Here is a 20,324-nt window from a genome sequence, read left to right as displayed (position 1 = left end):
ATAAATGTGGAGAATTATGAAGTCGACCGATCAGAATTGTTTCATCATGAGAGTGGATGATCGGAAACTGAAGTATGTTGATCCTTTTTAATCTAAAACAGAGTGACTATGAACTGGCTGAATTACGTGAGGTTGAGAGGGGGAGTGGTGGCGGTGGAGTTGGGAGGAAGTTTAATTCTCAGACCTTTTTGGCGTAAGCGGGATTTACACAACCAGCTTCTGTAAGGCCACCCAGCTGCGCGTGTATGTCACATGGCTTTAATATGCCTCGCATTCCCCAAATTCTTTTAGCCGAGCTGTCCGTGTAAAGTATGTGAGCGAGGTGGGGTTCACGTAGACGTCTGCGAGAGTACATGTACGTACTTTGTCTTTGCTCATTTGTTTTCACTACTTAAGGGTAACGTTGCCACAAGTGTGTGTTCACATTCGTGGGGGAATCTTATACGGGAATATCGTATGACACGGCACCTATTGTCGACAAATTGCGCGCGCACGTCATTTGTGTTCGCCAACGCCCCTTCTAACCTGTTTCTAGGTCCTGCTTCTCGAGTTTCGTATTCGATCATGGGGTCGCATGCGCACGCAAGCCAGGACTGGACGTAGATTCGACAGTAGCCGAGTCGCGCGTATCCATGCGAGACCGCCCGTTGTGGTTGTGCCGCAGAGGGGTCTGTCTCTTGAGTGCACGCTGGTTTGTTTTGGTAACGTGCGTGCGCGCTCCCAAGCGGGCCTGTTTTGTGTTTGAAGAGGAGGTAAGCTTACCGTGTCCCGCTGCATTGCTTAGAGATGTTAAATAATCCATGATGCTCTTTGCAAGAATACACGCTTGTGGTGCCCGTTGTTGTAGAGTTAACAGTTTGCAATTAAACACAGTCCACTGTACTGTATCTTAAGGACCATTATTGAATGTCGGTGGTTTACTAAACTTATGTACTGATCTTTAAGCAGATTGGCAAGGTAAGTGTTTGTTCAGAAAATGCTGCATGGAGAAATTGTATTCCAGTGAAGTGAAACACTTTAACCTACGAAGCTCTTATCCAAGTTTCCGATTGCGGGTTGGGTCCAACCTATCTACGTGACTTTATCGAAAGACCCAAGAATATCAAGCAATCCAGTTTCCCCACCACCACCATGGTCACTGGATTGATTTTCGTTTCAAGTATGCGCAATTGTGCGGATAACGCAACTCGCATTGTGTCGGGTAATAAGAGTTTCACTTTACTGCAGTTGGCCACAACTGGCGTGACACATTGGGAATGGAATTTAACGCTTCGGCTACTGAAATTGCAATTTGTTTTCTTTCATGCCTACCCTTGGTGGTCAATACAAAGTGGCGAGTGTTTTTGAGAGGAGATCGTGGCATTGTTAAACGGAACTGGTGACGCAATTGTCCCAATGCACTTTTTACGCAAAAATGTTCGTTTGGCTGATGGTTTTTTTTGTTGTAGCCTCAAGCCAAACATCACTCTCGCTTGAGTGCAGCGGCAGGGTGGGATCAAAGTCACGGTTCCGTTTCCCCCGCTCTGTGGCGCGGGAGTTGGTGAATGCTGGTTTGAAGCGTTGGGTTCTTCTTCACCGTGCATATGACTCCCATAAAAGCCGTCTTGAAGAAGAGCATGTTTTCACCTCCTTGTCGGATTATTGTCTTTAAATGCAGCGTCTCAATCTGCCAATTGCTGTTCATGTGCTACATCAGTCTTGCCCCCTTTTTTGTGTGTCGCTTTTACATCCGTATGGCTCGCACTGTTTTAACTAACTCTGAGTATCGATGTAACCTTTGGACAGGTGTCCTACTGGCAAGCATTTATTGGTACACTTAGCACAATAGCCCCGTGTTAGTGGAACTCTTCTTATCAGCATCATAGTGGTAAGGGGTGTGGGGGGGGTGGCAGAATTCGCGGATACGACAATTTAAGGATGGCAAGCATTTCTCTACCTCTGGCAAATATATCTATAACAACGCAATGGAAACTCATGCAAACCTCTTGGTAACAGGCTATGAAGTCTCCACACACGCATGCTTACCTGGGGAGTTGGATCGCCTTGGCACAGGTACATTGCCCTTGTTTCTCAGTTAAAAGGTAAAGGTGCATTATTGCTTGCCTCCTCGCCACTGCTAGATGCAGCTCCAAGAGGATATTTGGCCTACACTTCCACGTTGACCAGACGTTTCAGAAGATTTGGGTGGAACCCACACTTCACCCCACCACCGACACGTGACCTGCCGATCCAATAACTGTGGCGTCCCCAATCATCCTGCTGGGTAGACAGATGCGAGGGGGGTGGGGAGATTTAATGAACTTACTCCATTGTTTCGACTGCCGCGCCAGGAATCAAACCAGCGACCTATGGTTTGCGAGTCCAGTGTGCTCACCGTTACACCTGGCAGTTCCCCTCATTTCTCGGTTAAAATATTTTAAAAAAACATAATTTCTAGCTAGACATTTCTTTACTTGTGGAAAATCGACTTTCTCATGTGGTTACCAGTCATACAACAAAAAAGATTTGAACAGCCTGGTATTATAAAGAGAACATGTGGATATGTGTGTCTGTATAGTGTGTATGTAAATATATGGACGTGTAGGTTTAGGTGTCTGGTATCTAATATAAGTCCGTGTATATATGTGTAATTAGTGTACATGAGGGTATGTGTGTTAACATGTACTTATGGATAGATGTCCACTGTGTATGCATATATGGATCTATGTATCAGATAATGTGTTTACACACGTCTTGTAATTTCAGTGGCGTTTGGCAGTGAATATCCTCGCACCTCTGTGAACCTGGGTTGGAGCCCAACATAATCAGCTGCAGTCCCCTTTCTGTGCGGTTTGTTTCATGGCACGAGAACCGTCACTGGCAATTTCCAAGTACAGTGCTTTAAAAAAAACAAATAAGGATCGTGTGTAAAATAAATCTTGTCTCTTGAGGATTGTTTCCCGGAAATAGGGTGGGCCAGCCATACCCAGAGTGTGTCTCGGATTCATAATGGGGTACAGAACTTCTGAGTCACTGTCTGCCTTCAGGCGCGGGATTGCCACGTGAATACTTTCCTGATGAGTCTTGTTATGAGGAAGGGCCTTGATGTCGGACGGAGTGGGTCCATCTTACCAGAAATGTTTCGAGCACCAATTGCGTACATTCCCTTTTTGTTGTTCTGCACTTAGGATGATGTCAACAAAGTTCTGAAAAGCCCGAAGGCTCTTAAGAGCGGAGACTTTCACTGCAAACGAATGGGCGGTCTGGCATTGTTTCCAAAAAACTTACAATTGACTTTCTTGTGGTCTTAGATTTATACATGAATTTCACAACGCAGTTGTGTTTACTACAGAGTGAACTGTCTGACCTTATGCCGCTGTCTGCTGTGTTGAGGTTGCAAATGGTTGGTTTCGATGTTGTGGTGGATGTGACTCTGCACAAAATTACGATGGCTCTGTGATTTGCTTACCAGCTTGGTGCACTACATATGGACAGGAGTCCTTACTTTGGATGATACCAACAACATTTTTTTATTTCCAAAGACACTTATTTCTACAAAAAGCAAAACGAATGTGCATTATTATATCAGGAAAAGGGATGTCATATTTTTTTTTATTCAGGTGAAGGGGGAAACGTTTGCGAGAGGGGTTTGGTGGGGGAAGATGATTGCTGTGCAGGCGGTGGAGCCAATTGTGTGGCTATCGAGTGTGCCGGCGATGCAACTGCACCGAGCCCCACAGACTGCAGAGACCCAGACACACTGACCTCATGTAGAGGTGGGGGGGTGGATCCCCATTTCATTCCATGCACCAGGGCCCATGCCAACCACGCAACACCGCTGAGAGTTCTTGGCTTATTCGCTCGTTTGCATTGCTGCCAGGGATATCCAGATCATAACACACCTGCAACATATATTGTTTTGACACTAAAAAGACTGGTTTTTGCCATGTGTTTGAGAAAGGGCAGAAGAGCGATCTCGAACATCGGGGCGCCACGGTGGCGAGATCTTAACTACCTCGCCTAGTATACAGGAGTACATGGATTCGATCCCGACCCTGACGCCTGTATATTTTGGAGTTTAGATGTTCTCCCGTGGTCACGTGGATTTTTCTCCGGGTCCTCCGGTTTTTCCCTCCACATTTAGAATCCACATTCGGCTGCTATAAATTTCAGCACGATAAGCCACTTTGTTGAGCTATCGTTTGTGACCAGGTGCCTTCTGAAAAAGAGCCATGCAGCTCAGTGGGCCTTACCGAGTAAATTAAAAGTCTAGTTTTATGATTTTGGCCTTCCCAGTGGCCATATATTTTGTCCGTCAGCTCCATACAGAGACCTTTTGAAGAAAGTCGTGTTATCGGCTCTGCATTTGACCTGTGTACAGACCATAACATGGTATCAATGGCATGTACAGTATTTCTTCGGGAACCATATCAGGTTGGCAAGACAGTCTTTCATTTTGTCATTGTTCAACCAATGTTAGTTTAAAAAAGACTTTTCTTTGGCAAGGAGTCGAGTGTATTATAGTAATGTTAATTAAATGGTCACGTACTATTATTTACCAATTTTACTTTGCTTTGTACATTTGTCGTGTTTAATCAGCTGCTATTACTGCCACCGTGTGGCCATAACTTTCCATTACAAGTTCAGTTTAGTAGTGCCGGTGGCATGACAATTCTAACCCTGTACTATGCAGAACTGTACTTAAGTCACGTACACTTCCTCATACCGTACGATTTAAATTTATGAATATTTTAAATGTCTTAAAAGAGCAAACCGTGACCTTTATTAGATTGCGGGAAGGATAACGGAAATGTTTTGCGTTTATGTTACGTCAAGGTAAAGTAGGAAAGGTAGGGAGAAACACAGCGCTGGGGAGAATGTAAATATTCGTGCTGATCAAAACGCCTTGAACTCGGTTAGATGCAAATGATCGATCCTAGGCAAAGGAGAGAAGACGAAGGTCTTAAGCCTGTGTGAAAATGGGGATGATATGATCAGCATTGTGGACGACTGCAGGAGGGTGGTGAGGGCTACAGAGTCGTTCCACATGCTAGACGCTCGTGGTTTAGTTTTTTTGTGTTTGTTTCACACAGTGTTGTGTCGAGCTAGGCCCCATGTCTGTCGGAGAAGAGAGCCATTGCCTCGTAACGCCTGGCAGTTCACCGGCATGGGTTCAAGCGAGCCTGACTGCAGATGAGAGACGCTGAATGTCCAAACTGGTCCGGAGTGTGCTTGTGTTGAAAGGGCGCCGTTGAAAATGTGCACTGCCAGAAAGCAGTGTGGCAGAGCCATACTTGTTTTTGTAGTGGCACAGATATAGGAAGGATGCTGGTTGTTGTGTGCTTGTTTAGTTCCGGATAGTGTCTACTGATCGGTATTGTCTCTTCAGTATCATTTGTTTAATATAATTTGGTGTGTGTGCATATATATGTATTAATTGCCATTTTTTTAATAAGTCAAGTATATAAGCCCATCGTGTCTACACGGTTGTATAATGCAGTATAATGCATGGGTTTGTGTGGGTCGTTGCAGGGACTTGCAGTCCAGGTTACAATGTCGAAATATTAATGAATAGGCAAAGGTTCATCCTCCACTTAAAAGTAAAGTGTAATATTACTGTGGCCCTCATCGGCTTTCTTTTACGGCACCGCAAGTCGAACAAAGTGGAGCGGTGGCACTGCTATAAACCCAGCAACCCGAGTTTGATTCCCGGCCACAGAATTCGCTAGTGGTGAGTGGCATCTGCACCAGCTTCTGGGCACTGCCTGCCACTACTTGGCAAAACCCATATTGACCATGGTGGTGAAGTACGGACAAGCAATCTGCATGACTGACATGTGTCAAAAACCCTGACATCATCCAGCAGTGGATTGACAAAGGGGCTGTGAATAATTATTTGGGATTCACTCCTTCATGAGGGCTTTGGACCACGCTGAACCGCGCTCGAACGCATCATACACGTGGTTCCATAAATGGAATAGTATAAAATTATGTGTGATATTGGTCGCTAAAGCCTACATGCTAAATGGAATATCAAAGAATCGACAGACTGCGACTGTGGTGAAGCCCAAACCTCAAACGCAAGCCGACGGGTGCGCCATCCACACACCATTTCGGTGTTGCCGCAATCCACACAAGCGTCTACTGCCACCTTGGGTTGGTTGATGGATCCTAACATTGAACAATGATATAATCTATATAAACTGTTGCCCCCTCCCTCCCAATGCTATATGAAATAAGAAGAATTGGCAGAACAACAGCAGTTGTTTTTTAACTTGTACATTTGTTTTGGGAGGGTGGGCCTGGTGGCATGAGGTTGACATTCCAGACTGTGACCAGGAGAGGGCGATGCTCTGCCAGGCAGTCGCGTGAGTGTTGGGTGTGACTCGCTGGCATTTGCTGGACATGTCATCACAGCTCGGCTATGCTTTCCCACAGGATTATCACGCTGGGAGGAATTTTTTTGGCAGTGTTTTGCAGTGGTACAACATAGATGAATAGCCGTGCCGGAATTGGCTAGTCGTCCGCACAAGTAAAACAGGAGGTTGTTTGAATGCGTGATTTTGTCAAGAAGAATGGACACCGATTTGCAGTAGTTGAGTTATGCCTGATATACAGTGCGGTCACATTGCTGGCTCCACAGTCATTGTTTTGTTAACCATGCCGCGGTTTGTGCAGCAGTAGTGCTAAAAGTACCTTTAAAATGAGTGGCCATTTTTGAGAATTTATAGTTTTTATTTCATAGTCCTGTTTCAATCCACTGCTGGATGAAGTCCTCACAATTCTCTTGGCCCTCATGATTGTTTGACTATACTTCACCCTGGTTCGTGTGCATTGGCGACATGGGGGAATGAGGAACCCAGGACTGCTTCAGATGTCACTTGCCGCTGATGTTAGCCATGGCCTGGAATTGAACCGAGGTCATTCGATTGATAGCTCAGTTAACTAGCCACTGCACCAGCCCTTCCTGCCCCAAGCCCCCCACCAAGTAGTGACAGTCGATTTAACGTTCCTCGTTAAAGGACAACATTTGACTTTGCTTTATATAATTAACATTAACAGCTTAAAGGCTGTGTAATATTTGGTGCCACGCTGATCCAAAGCTCAATCTGTGGACGTCTTGCTCACACGTCTGGAAACCCTGGGATTGTCACGAATCTGCTCCATTACACAATTGCACGTGTGCATTGCCTGCAACAAATCGTGTGCTTCCGGGGGGGGGAGGAGGCTGATTTATGAGTGTCTGCCGCTCTTCTTCACATAGTTTCCTCCGAGGCTTTGTTATGGAGCAAGGGGCGGAGAGGTGAGGCTTCACAGCCAGGCCCTAATTACTTCTGTCTGTTAAGCGCATTCTCCGGCTTCCTGTTTGCATGATGAAGAAGCCCACCCCTCCTCCTTCCTCGCCCCCCAGTTGAGCTCGCAGTCACTTCAAAGACTTTGTATGCAGACCTGCGTTTCCTCCATTGTTTTTTACTTGTTTTCCCTCTCTCTCTTCTGAAGCTACTGATGAAAAAAACGTCACGAGCTGGGAAGATTCAGTGGTCGTTTTCAACTCGGGGCACACGTGATGAACAACAATGGCCATAGCTGGCATGAGCTGCTTACTTTGCCTGTCACATTGGTGTCACGCGTGGATATATACTTGGTTGTGGGAAAATGTTTTTACCATTTAGGTGTCTGGGTTGCACAGCAAAAATTTATTTAAAATTTCTCTTCAGCCCCCCCCCCCCCCGTAAGTTATAATTCTAGTTGCATAAATACTTCTTCCTGCTTGTGCAATGGATGAGGTAATATTACTATTGGTCATGCAAAATGCTTTGGCGAGAATGTTGATTCTTCAAGTGTCACTTTGGAAGTTGATTGTGGGCGAAGGCAGCTCGCATAAGAGGCTGGCACCAAAGTGCTCACACTTCAGAAGGGGGTGGGGGGGGGGTAACGTTTGGAGCTTTGGATTTCAAGCCGTTTCACACTCCTCCATGCAATTTCTGCAACATTCCAAAGCCGTCCAGGGCATTGCATTAACGTGAGTCGGTCTTACACTTTGCTCTGAATGCGATCGCCGTAATTGTGCATACTCAGCCATGACTTGTCTCCCGCCAGCACGCCCACGCACCAACCATCAATCCTTGCTTGGCTGAAGTTCTGAAGCAATCCGCCTGGGCGATTGGGGAGGGCGACACGGGTGTTTGAATATTTTTTTTTTGCCCTCCAAATGCTGAACACGTGAGACGGTCAGAATATAGACTCTGCGTAAATTCTACAAAAAGTAACACCTTGCTTTGTAAGATTTAATGTTGGCTGGCTAATGCACTTAATAAAATTGTTGCCCTGTGATAGGTATCACTGTACATCAATGCATGCATCAAATCGTTTGTCTAAGAATCAATGTTTCTGTACTGTACACGTATTTATACATGTTGTATGGGGTGGCGCAGCAGGGCAATGGTTAGTGCAGGGCACTGTTAACTCGGTGGCCTGAGTTGGATTTCCGGGCCACAGCTAACATCAGTGGCGAGTGGTATGTGAACTGGTCCTGGGTGCCCCTTAAACCGCATTCATTGGTGTGAAATATGGTTTAACAAAAAACAGGACTGACATGGCTTGGAGAGGCCTTAATCCAGCAGTGTATTGACAAATGGATGTAAATGGTTTTAATTTGTATTATTTATACGCTGTGTGTGATGGGTGTACATGAAACCTGCAGCAATTTGTATAACAACTTTTACTACAATGTAAAAAAAAATGGAAGAATAATCTTGCAATGGCGACAGTGCATTGTTACGTTTCAACTATATGGTCAATTCTAATTTCATTTAATTAAACGTTCACAGCCCTTTATCCACTGCTGGATGACGGCTCCTCCCCTCCCCGCTGCTGTGTGGGTCATTGGGAGCTGTTTGACCATACTTCACCATGCCAGTCGGTGTGCGTTGGTGAAAGGGGTGGTGTAGCACCCAGAACTGGTTCGCATATCACTCTCGAGTTATTTTAGCTGTGGCTGGAATTCAAACTCGAGTCACGCGGTGTTTAAAGCGCAAGTGTGTTAACCACTGCGCACCCACTCCCCCGTGTTATATCATACCTGTAAAGTAATATTGACGTCTTTATTCCGTCGGCCATAATTAACATTTAATCTGTCGAATTAAAACTATTTTTCCCCATTTACAAGTGCCTAAGACGCGCGATCAATATGTTTGATGGTGATGGAGACCTGATTGATCACAAGCGTTTGTTTGCTGCATGGGAATTAATTTCACGTGCTCTTCAGTGAAGACATGGCAGAACGTGCTTTTTACAGTGTTTTAATTGAGTGTAGGGATGATTATCTTCCCTGGCACCATGCAAAGCAGGCAGGCGACATCTGGACCTCGTGGCAGGGAAACATGCCTCAGGAGCGTGGATGCTATGTCAATGTTTCCGGGTAATCCCAGTGGAGCTTAAAAATTTGCATTTTGGATTAAACATTTGCACCATTTTACTAAACTCTTGTCGAAGCGGATGATATGTAACATTGATTTTAAAAGTGGATTGTGCTGATATGCATGAAATAAGAGGTGAAAGTGCAGTGCATGTAATTTGTGTGGGTTAAACAGTGTTTTTGGCTACATAACGATGCAGAAGTCATATTTCTGCACGAGTAAATTAACCTCGTTTTGCCTTGTTTTGCTCTTTTTGTATGTTTTGGACCCTCTCGGTAATGAGGTGTTGTTTGCAAGTGCACAGCAAGTTTCCTTGCGGCTGCACTGCTTGTAGACTGTAAGACAATTTGCTTTGCACGTTATTTGTGCTTGCGGCTGTAAAGTGTGGTATACGATTGCAGTAAAGATGAGTAAATGTTTTGGAGACGGGGGACTAACATTGAACTGCCCCCTCATTTTTGTCGCTGTCCCCTTGCCTAATTTAGTTGTTTTTCGATGTTGCTGTCCGAGATGCTTGTGTGTCTGGCCCTGGGGCCTGCCTTGGTTTTTTTTTGTTTGCACTTAAAAAAAAGAGATTACACCCGTTTAAATGTTTAACAAAGCCAAGGCTTTTTGATCAATAACAATGGAAATAAATTACTTTGGAGAACAGCCCTCCCCTGCATTCCTTTAAAACCATTTGTGTTACATATATTGTTGTAGGGACACTCACTGAATGAAACCTGTTGGTGAATTGTGGATTTTTTTTTAGATTCAAGAACTTGTAAAATGTTAAAAGTTTCTGATGGCTTTTATCTGTCAACCGTATGTGCGTATTGACCCTATGGCCCTGCTGGTGTTTTTACTGAGAGCCCAGGAGGTTGTTGATGTAATTGCAAGACTCGAGCTGTGAGGTGCTCACTCCCTCAATGACTCAGGGTTGCCATGGTCTGGCAATGCTGTCACTAGAATTTCATCACCCATATGCAAAATATCATGATTATCATGGTGCATGCGTTCTTGTCGTTGTTTTCCTTACCAAGAAAATATGTATGGGAATTAACAACGGTGCATTTAAATGCATTTTTCAATAGCTATTGCATATTAAAGGAGTGCTTTGCAAAATGTTTTCTGGAGTTAATTGACGATATGGACATAATTTTTGTAGTTCGTTGATTTATTTTTGTAGCGTGTAACTGACCACATGTGCCTCATAATTGTTATAGGTTGTAAAGTTGCAATTATTAAATAGCTATAGCAGGTTTGTGATTGACCTGCAGTTGTATAACTTTTGAAGCTATTTCTACTGATTTTGCAGCAAAGCACAAACGATCCAATTAAATTATGAAATGCAACTTAAAAGAATGGGATAATCCTCCTTGTGAGAATTAACATTGTATCCTATGATGAAATACTTTTTGCATGACAACCGTACCGTATGTATGTATGTTTAAACTTTTTTAAATACAACTTAAAAGAATGGGATAATCCTCCTTGTGAGAATTAACATTGTATCCTATCATGAAAGACTGTGCGCGATAACCGTACCAGATGTATGTATGCACGTATGCTGAACTTCTTACATAGTCAGTCGTGCTAAACGGAGGTGCCCGTCTCGAATGCAAGTCTCGCTCCTCTCCAGCGTGTACACATTCGCCAATGGCGGCCCGACTCTTTTTCCACCACCTCTGATCCCCGCCACCCAATTGCATGTTGCGTCCGCTGTGCGTGCAGTCTCCTGTCTGGGTGTGTACAAGAAAAGCGGCCCTCCGGTGCCGCCCCGGCTGGGCCCCAAGCCCTTTGTGTCCGTCGGGACTCAGAGCAGCACCGAGTCGACGTCTGCGGCGGTAACCGCGGCGGCGGCGGCGCAGGACGTGTATCTGGAGCACATGCCTCAGCAGGGGGAGGTGCCGGTGCGAGACGGACTCCGCGAGCCCTGGGGAGGGGGTGGCTCCGAGGTGGCACAGCCGCCGCAGCAGAAGCCCTGGTCTCGCGTGAGTGTCGCAAATGCATTTTCGCACGCGAACAGCTGTGGGTGGTTGTTTATTTAAAACTAGGAACAATTCTTTTGTACTTTACCGGGCAAGGGCCACTGAGCTATATAGCTCTTTTTCGTGTGGCTTTTCCTCCGGGTTCTCCAAATTCTCCCTGAACATTTTTTAATCATGTGTTCGGAGTATATTTAGCTGCTATACATTTCCGCGTGATAGGCCACTTCATTGAGCTGTCATTTGTGGCCAGGTCGCTTCTGAAAAAGAGCTATGTAGCTCGGTGGGCTTTCCTTTCCTGGTACCATAAAAACATTTGTTTAGTTTTTTGTTCCTGTGAAATTAACTCATTGATTCCTGCACCCATTTTGAGGACTGTCTGCCAGACTGACTTTTTGTCTCTGTTCTCAACTACCACCACCGTGCTGAAGGTCACAAAACACATTTCTGCTTCTTCCCTCCCACTGCTCGATGTTTGGAGTTCCCTCTTATTGTCTCTTTTCGCAAACTCTTTTAACCTTGCAAAATTCAAGAAACATGTTAACTCTTGATTGATATTACAGCTTTGACAAGTGCTGTTCTTCGCTTGCCACTTTACTCTATGGGCCTGTGCCCAGCTGCTGTGAATCTCCCCATGCAACAATCAGAATTCACGTAAAAACTCACTCGTACATATGCCCATCCTTACACACTTTTATACCAATATTCGCCACTAAGTGACTCGGTGTACTAAGTGACGGTGACGTCACTTAGTACACCGAGTCCACACTACTTATACCCATACTTACACACACCTGCCAGCCAACCAAGCTAAACAAAGATCCCCCATATAGCCTTTACCAACTGTTGGGCCAAGTTATGTTAGCGAGCACCTATGAAGCCCAGCACAGCACACAAAGGCGGTGGGTGGCCAGCAACACGCCCAGCCACCTTTGTTTCCATAGTGCTCACGTTTTACACATCACACCAGGTACTCATTTGAGCCCAAGTCGGCATATGAGAGGCCAAGGACTTGTTCAAATAATCATCACTGGTGTTGGTCATGAGTAGGAACCTAACTCGAGTCGCCGGATTATCAGCGCTGCACTCCCGTTCCCAATACTATACATATACAGGTAGTCCCTGAGTTACGATGGTCCGACTTACGATATGTCGATCTTACGATGGCGATAGCAATACAACAAAATTGCCATCACTCAACCTAACATCGTTCAAGTATGCAGACGATGGACAGAATCTTGGCGAGTACAGTACAATATGATGCGTTGCGATACGTTCAATGCATGTATATGATACGTAGCTTTAGCGATTTCATTTGAGGGTAACCACGATACGATACATTAAAAGCATGTTAAAAGTTTTTTTTATAGCAGATAGGATTGTTTCCTGAAAAAAACTTTCTATTAAATTGCAGTTCATATAGGTAGGCTAAGAATTTACCTTGTTTTTACTTTACATTTTACCGTGCAATACGGTATTGTAATTAATAAATACATACAGTAAATCGTTTATACAGTACGCTACTGTAAATTGTTCTGTTTTGCTAAATGATCACCATTCTTTAAGACTCCTGGGTAGGCTAGGCCATCTTCAACTTACGATATTTTTGACTTAAGATGGGGTCATCCTAACGCATCTCCATCGGGGTCATCCTAACGCATCTCCATCGTAAGTAGAGGACTACCTGTATACTAACACCCATACAGACACGTAATACTGTACCGACACAATTATACATAATATATTATACATCGTCTCTGAGTTCGCCCCTTTATAGCTAATGTAGACTTTTGCTGTGACATGTGGAGTGACTTCATAGCCCAGCTGTAACGTTACTCCGTGCCGATTGTGCATTCGGTTGATGCAGTCTGTGTGTTACCGTACTGGTACGAACTTTTGATATACATTGTAGTGGTGTGTAAAAAAAAATCCTATTGAATTTCGAGATTACAATGTTAATTTTAAATGCACGTTAATTTTGGCTACACTATTTCGAAATATTTTTTTATTTATTTCATCGGCTTTGTGGTTTCGCAAAATGCATTATTTGGAACAGTGTGTTAATTTGTGGGGTGTAATAGCAATTCACTGTTAATCTCAACCTGGTATTTGTCATTGACTCCAATTTCATCTTTTATGCTATTGGCATTGTCGTGAAACAAAGAATCGTTTTAAAAAAAATCTTGCAGAGCAGTGTGCAACGCTTTTTATAAGAGTAGCCCATGGGAAAAAAATACACAGAGCTACCTCGAGAACCCTTTAAGTGACCTCTGGTGCACATGATAGGGGGCATCAGTTTCTCACCTACTACTCCACGTGATAGTAATGTTTGTCACACGACGGCAAGACCAATGTTTTTAATTGAGAGGCTGATGGGCGGTGTGATTGTCAGTTATCATCCGGCCGGTCTCATTCCTAATTTCACCATTTATTTTTTTACCAAATCCCTTACTCGTTCTTTTTTTCACGGTGAAGCTATGAAATCGGCTCGTGTGCACAGGTGCTATGCGGAATAGCAAGTGCACTGTGAGTTTGCTACAGCAGTGGAATCGGAATATTAATTTACACTTGAGCAATCCGATGAGCTGTAAAGCTCTTTTTCACAGATGTCCAGTATTGATCGGGTCCGACGACGACGACGATGATGATGATGATGTTGACGACGACGACGGCGGTGACGAAGACCGGTGGGCTGCTGCCTTGTTCGTGTGCACACAGACAAACTGTGTGACGATGAGCGCCTCCCTGGAGAGCGTGCGTGCTTCCCGTGACGGGCCCGCAGCGGGCCGCAGCTCGCCCGCTTGCCGCTCCATGGACCGCCAGGCGTCGGGCTCGACGGACGGGCCCGAGAGCCTCGTCTCGGACGAGTCGGGAAAGTCCCTGGCGTCGCCGGGCGGCAAGAAGCGGCCCTCCGTGGCTGTGCAGGTGGACATTCCTGACGCGGCAGCCGCGGCAGCGGCGGCGCTCTCGGATGCCGAGAGCGGGGAGAGCGGCGAGCGCTACCATTCGATAGGCGTGCAGGTGGAGGACGAGCGCAGGTGAGAGGTGGGGAAGGGAGCTGGGTGGATGGCGTGGGGGGGGGGCCCCCTCATGCCGCTGCCACCAACATGCTAAGGTGTTTGACTTCTTTCAGAGCTGCCGTGTGAACCGGTGTTCATTCCTGACGGAAATATGTTTAAAGGCTTAGTGGGTTTCCTGGAGTTGACTGTTAGGATTTAATTGTATTGATCTATTAATAAACAACCAGCTTTGTGGGTGGGTTTTTTTTTACAATCAAATTTTTTTTTTTAGTTTTGTGTTAAAGCTTGCATTCTTGTACCTTTTACACTGCAATGTTGTGAAATCCGAATGTCGTGTTTTCTAATATTTTTAAGTTGCATGACTAAAATATCTCATTGTGAGCTGGAGTCTTTATCTTGCGAACATTTAATCACTTAAGCACATTTTCTGGTGGCCTCTGCTGAGGAGCATTTGCTTAGTTTAACCACACTAAGATCATCTGTTATCAGAGGGTGGGGAAAAGGCTGGATAATCACATTGTTATTTAAAATTACTTATTTTTGCACATTCTTGTATGGCATGTTGTAGGTGTTCTTATAGTGTTTTCAATTGGTTTATTACGTGAAATTGGCATAAAGAAAACCAAAAAAAAATCCTACTTTAAAAAGTTACTATTTACTGTACCATACTTATTACTCCAACCTCGAAAAGTTGGCATAGGGTGATGTGTGTGTGTATATATACGTGCGGTATTTTCATTGTTTAAATTGTATGTAGTGTATATTGTACTGTATATCATATTTAACACTGAAATCGAGCATAGATATTTTTTGTGTCGCGCGCATGGTGCCGAGTGCTGAACTGGTGTTACAGCCTTTGGAGCGGTTTTGCTGGATCGCCCCCGGAACTGACGGATAATCATAGAAGCTGGATAATTGCGTGCGCCAGAATTTATGATCAACTGTATTTTCAGTTCCCCAATGCTTTAATGTTATTATTCACACGTGTAACGTTTTAAAAATGTGTACTGTAAGACTCGCTTCATCCGCTGAACACGCACTTCAAGTGCTGTTATAGATGCCCACATACTGGTTGGTATTTAGAAAATGCATGTTTTTAAATTGTGTAAATGTCAATAGCAACATTTGCTCCGAAACGAGCAGTTGCCAGTCTGAGCAGGTAACGATTGGAACAATTCTATCGGTAGAAAGGTGTCAAGTTATTGTAAGGTATCGTGTATGATTCTTCTTACTGTCTTGGCATAAGATTATGCACATTTTAAGATTATGCACTTAAAACGTACTCTGAGAAACTGGCAATGAAACACGATACCTCCCGTAAGTTTCCAAAGGCAAGCTGCCAAGCTTTAAATCTTTTTTACACCTTCGCGTTCACCGTGCAGGATAAGGTTAATCAAACTGCGAAGTCGACGCTTGTGGGACGGGTTCATCCTTCCGACGCATTTGTTCTTCCCCACACAAAGCACCCATAGCGCATGCAGTAGTGTGCGCTCTGTGCAAATCGTTTTGCACCCTGTGTCTGTGGTACGCCATTTATCCCGTGTGGGTGCAGCAGCGGTGAGATGTTAACTCCCCTCGCCTGCTATACAGGCAAAGTCGTGGGTTCGATCCAGACCCCTGACACCTGTATATTTCGAGTTTGCGCGTTTTCCCCATGGTCGCGTGGATTTTTCGTCGAGTTCTCCAGTTTCCCTCCATGCTTAGAAAAGTGCATTTGGCGTAATTTGGCTGCAATACATTTTGATGCGATAAGCAGCCACTCCATTGGGCTATCATTTGTGGCCAGGTTGTTTCTGATGAAGAGCTATATAGCTCAGTGGGCGTTACCTGGTAAACATTGTTTAAATATAATTCTAAAATAAGTAACATTTTAACCTTATGGGTGGCCCTCCAACGTGTGCTTTTGCAGGTATGCACCCTGTCTAGATATACAAGGCATCTTTTTTTCTTGCTGTATAAATTTGATATGCAATTGGTGGGGGGTTACTGGTTGAGGTTTTGAAAAAGAGACATCTGGAAAGACGGACATGGTCACAGAACCCTCGCCCTAGGGATGTTTAATGTCAAGTTGTGATTTGAATATCTTGCAGCGATAGACCTCTCCCTGGCATCCGGCCATTGTTGAACAGGCCAACTAAGTTGTGTGTTGCTTAGTTGTATTGTTTCATCAGAGTCCTAGTTAGGCCTGTTTGGGAAGTAATTTGTCTTCCTGCACCAGAAACACGTATCTGATGATAATAATGAATGGTGTGTGGTATTGGCAGAAGAGTCGCTGTTTTAACCTTGTAATTGAAACACTTCATGTATGGTTATGATGTGGGTTACTTTTGTTATATTACAAATGCAATTTGCTTGAAAATCTAATTGAAATTATAAATGTTGCATGACTATTTTTTTTGAAAGTCGATATGTAGACTCTTTTCTTAATCTGCCTTGAGAGTACAGAGTGGTTTTGCAGATGCCTAAAAAAGGCACAGTGCCAGTATATATTATAATGCATTTTGGCCATTGGTAAATAAAGTTAATTGTAGAGGGGTTTTTGCAGTTTCATATAGTACCCATGACCTTGTAATTGAATCCCGTTCTCTCAGCACAGTGTTTTGTTTACAGAAGGAAAACTATAAAGGAAGCATGTGGACAAATAAATTTTTGTTTCCACAATAAATAGGTCCGCTATTTGTCTTACATCCCGTGAAATGTCTTTACTCAATGGAGACATGCATCCTGTGCCGCGTCAGAGCCGGCCGCTACGCAAGATCCAACAGCGTGACCACCGCCGTGCAAGCAGACCTGGAGGTGGAAGACCTGGCCCGCCTCTCGGTCTTCACACCGGAAAAGGTGACCCGCTCCGCGTCGTCGTCCTCCAGGGCGAGCCACTCGCGGTCGGGGACGCCCGTCGCCGGCCACTCTGCCTTCCAGCACGTGGCGCAGCAGGGCTCGACGGAAAAGGCGAGCCAGACCCCGGCGAGCAGCGACAAGCCGTCGCACAGGGAGGCCGGCAAATCTGGCGGCCGCGCCGCTGCGTCGAGCGTCGACCGGAGTGGCGTACGCCGGAGCAGCTCCCAGCAGCAGCACAGCCGAGCCGTCCTGACCCAGGAAGACTGCGGAGGCCAGGCCGCAAGTCTCGACGGCGGCCCTCCTCCCAACGGAGGGCGCGTGTCGCCATGCGTGCGAGACGGCCGCTGGTTCATGCGGCTGCTGCAGAGCGAGACAGAGCGGCTGCAGGGCTGGTGCTCTCAGATAGAGGTGGAGACTCAGGGCAAGCAGCTGTCCGAGGAAGGTGAGGGGGGGGCATCCTTTACGATTCATTTCTGTCCTCGTGATTTTTAACTCTCAACTGAAACTATTGCTAAGGTATTTTTATTTTAGCAGGTAAGGCCTACTGAAGCATTCTTCCCATTTATCCAAAAAAAAATGTTGTCTCCTGTGCGAAAAGGAAAATTCCGTGATTTTTTTCTTTAGATCTTCAGTGGCTTTTAGTTGACCATAAGAACATAATTTGTAGTGGTAGGAATTGAAGGTCCTTCGACCAAAATACCATAACATTCCAGTTTTGTAAATAGTTGGTTACAGTCAGAATTAGACTGCATATTTTATAGTTGCATTAGGAATGTCATGCTGAGTTTATTGCTGTTTTATTTCAAGTACTTTTTTGTTTAATTATAATATGCATTTGTCAGTGTTGTGGTCATTATACAATAACTGTGCAGCATGCTGCCAATGACTATACACTAAACAAATTATATCAGGTTGTGCATTGCTAGAGTGTTTGTAAACAATTCCACTTGGTCACCTTTAATCAAAACATAAAGATCCCTTGCTTATAACTGATTTACGATAGATGACTGCACCTTGAAAAATCTTTCAGTTAAAGTAAGTAAATGAGTTAAAGCAAATAAAAAAGAAACATGGGTTTGTATAGAGCTGTTTGAACTGGAGGAGGGTTTACCCTTGCGAGAGATAACTGGATGTGTGTGTGTGTGTGCGCGCGCGTACGCCTCCTGCAGTTCTGGGGAAAATTCGCAGTGCTGTCGGCAGTGCGCAGCTTCTCATCTCCCAGAAGTTCAAGCAATTCCACGGTCTCTGCCAGCAAAATTTGGTGAGTCTCTTATGCTCTGAGCTTGCACTGTTTTTTCCCTCCTTGGTGACTGAAGCGTTGCATACATATCACCTCCTGTGCATCGGTTTTCAAATGATCTTCCTTAAAACCTAAACACTTTTCCCGCCAGCCGTTTAATTATCTCTCTTGTCAGTGCTGTAGAAAGAATTGTCTAAATTCTTTGGGGTATTCGCGCACCAACCCGAACAAAAGGCCCACATGGATCCCTGGACCACACCCTTATCCCACCACATTCGAGCTATGCCCCTGAGCCATTGAGAACCTAATTTGTAAAAAAAAAAAAATACTTGCTTTTTACAAACATCACACAACCATTGGCAAATTTATAAAAAAAAAAGGTACCAGGGCCTGAAGAAATACTCGCTATAAATGATCAAAACTGCTTGCCAAAAGGAACCACTGCTACACTGCCACGAAACAAGCGGCGCGAGCCGATGGACAACACGGCACAACGTTTGTACCGTGAACAATTATTCATGTCGGGCTTTGGATTAAAATTATGACGCAAAAAAAGGAAGAGTTTGGGATGCTTTTGTTATACAAATGCATTTGAAAATGAATAGCAACATAGCGATGTGCGTGATGAAAATAGCACGGCAAAAAATGCCTTTGCAGTGGGAAATACTGGCCATAGGTGAGAAAAGATGGTGCAAGTTGATCTCCACGTTTCGGACAGGGGCCAAACACTGGGCTTATCTGTCATTCCGTCAGGAGCTGAGGACAACTTTTACCAGTTTTTTTTTCTCACCTCCGGCTGGCGTTTCCCACTACAGAGGCATCTTGCAGAGGCATTTTGCCTCTAGTTTTCGCTGCCGCATCTTAAAAAAATATATTATAATACCAACGTGCCTCAAAGTACATTTTCAATCGGTGCATAGTACTGCTGGCTGTGGCATATGCATCAGAAACCGAGCCAATGACAAATACATTAAGTAAAGGCTGTAAAGGACGTAAATAAGCATGGTGAAATGGAGGCTTGGAATTCCACTCGGGCTCAGAAAGAGAAACACACGGATCAGGGAGCAAACACAATTCAGACATCATTTTGACTGTTAAAAAAAGAAAGTGGCTCGTAACGGAATACATCATTAGAAGGAATAATGGACAATGCATTGGACGAGACTGGTGATGAAATGACACCCATAGGAGAACATGCCCAGGAGGATGGACACCCAAAATATGGAATGATGAGGAGGGGTGGGAGATGCATTGTTGTATTGCAGGACTGATAGATGCCGATGGCATTGGGAATACTTCATCCAGCAGTGGATAAAGAATGTATGCCGGTGATGATTCTCTGTAATCCTTGTATAATTGAGCAGCATTTGTGTTAAAGGATGTAATTGAAACAAATGTTTGAAGGTTAGCTCTTGCTTTATAAAAGCTGTTTTGTGTTCGGACACCCATTGGCTTTCCAACAACTTAAACAACACTGTCCCTTTTCGCCTCGCTTTGGCACAATTCCAATAAATAGTTTAAACTTGTCTTAATTACATGTTCATTTGGATCTCAAATACGGTACCCACACTCGTTTTGTATTTGTTATTATATTTAGTTTCATTTTTAAGTGGACCAGAAACTATCAAAATTTTGCACAACATACAAGTGTGACCCGATTGAAACATTTCGTTTGAGTCATTTTCTGTGGTTATTTTGACTCTTAACACTCAATGCTAGTTCGTTTTCTGCCTTTTTTGTGTATATTTGTTCCTTTAGGTTAACGCAGAAATCTCCATTCGATAGTTTTCTTAAAACTATACATTTGTAATACATTAAATAATAACTGTCCGTTATATATACATCGACTAAATATATATAT

At 44.4% G+C, this 20,324-nt stretch overlaps 1 protein-coding gene across 1 annotated transcript in view; it reads left to right on the top strand.

The window, feature by feature from the left end:
- The window catches only part of LOC116942715 (disks large-associated protein 2-like), a 90,108-nt gene that overhangs the window by 57,384 nt on the left and 12,400 nt on the right, over positions 1–20,324 (top strand). The window contains exons 5-8 of the mRNA XM_032954992.2: positions 11,112–11,371; positions 14,084–14,403; positions 17,124–17,665; positions 18,393–18,484. Of these exons, the coding sequence (XP_032810883.2) occupies positions 11,112–11,371; positions 14,084–14,403; positions 17,124–17,665; positions 18,393–18,484 (1,214 nt within the window). The remainder of the gene's footprint in view (positions 1–11,111; positions 11,372–14,083; positions 14,404–17,123; positions 17,666–18,392; positions 18,485–20,324) is intronic.

Source organism: Petromyzon marinus, chromosome 15, assembly GCF_048934315.1.
Source record: "Petromyzon marinus isolate PM22_M1 ecotype Great Lakes invasive population chromosome 15, UKy_Petmar_22M1.pri1.0, whole genome shotgun sequence".
Lineage (NCBI taxonomy): Eukaryota > Metazoa > Chordata > Hyperoartia > Petromyzontiformes > Petromyzontidae > Petromyzon > Petromyzon marinus.
The sequence above is the reverse complement of the archived record's forward strand: the minus strand, read 5'-3'. Positions and strand labels throughout refer to the sequence as shown.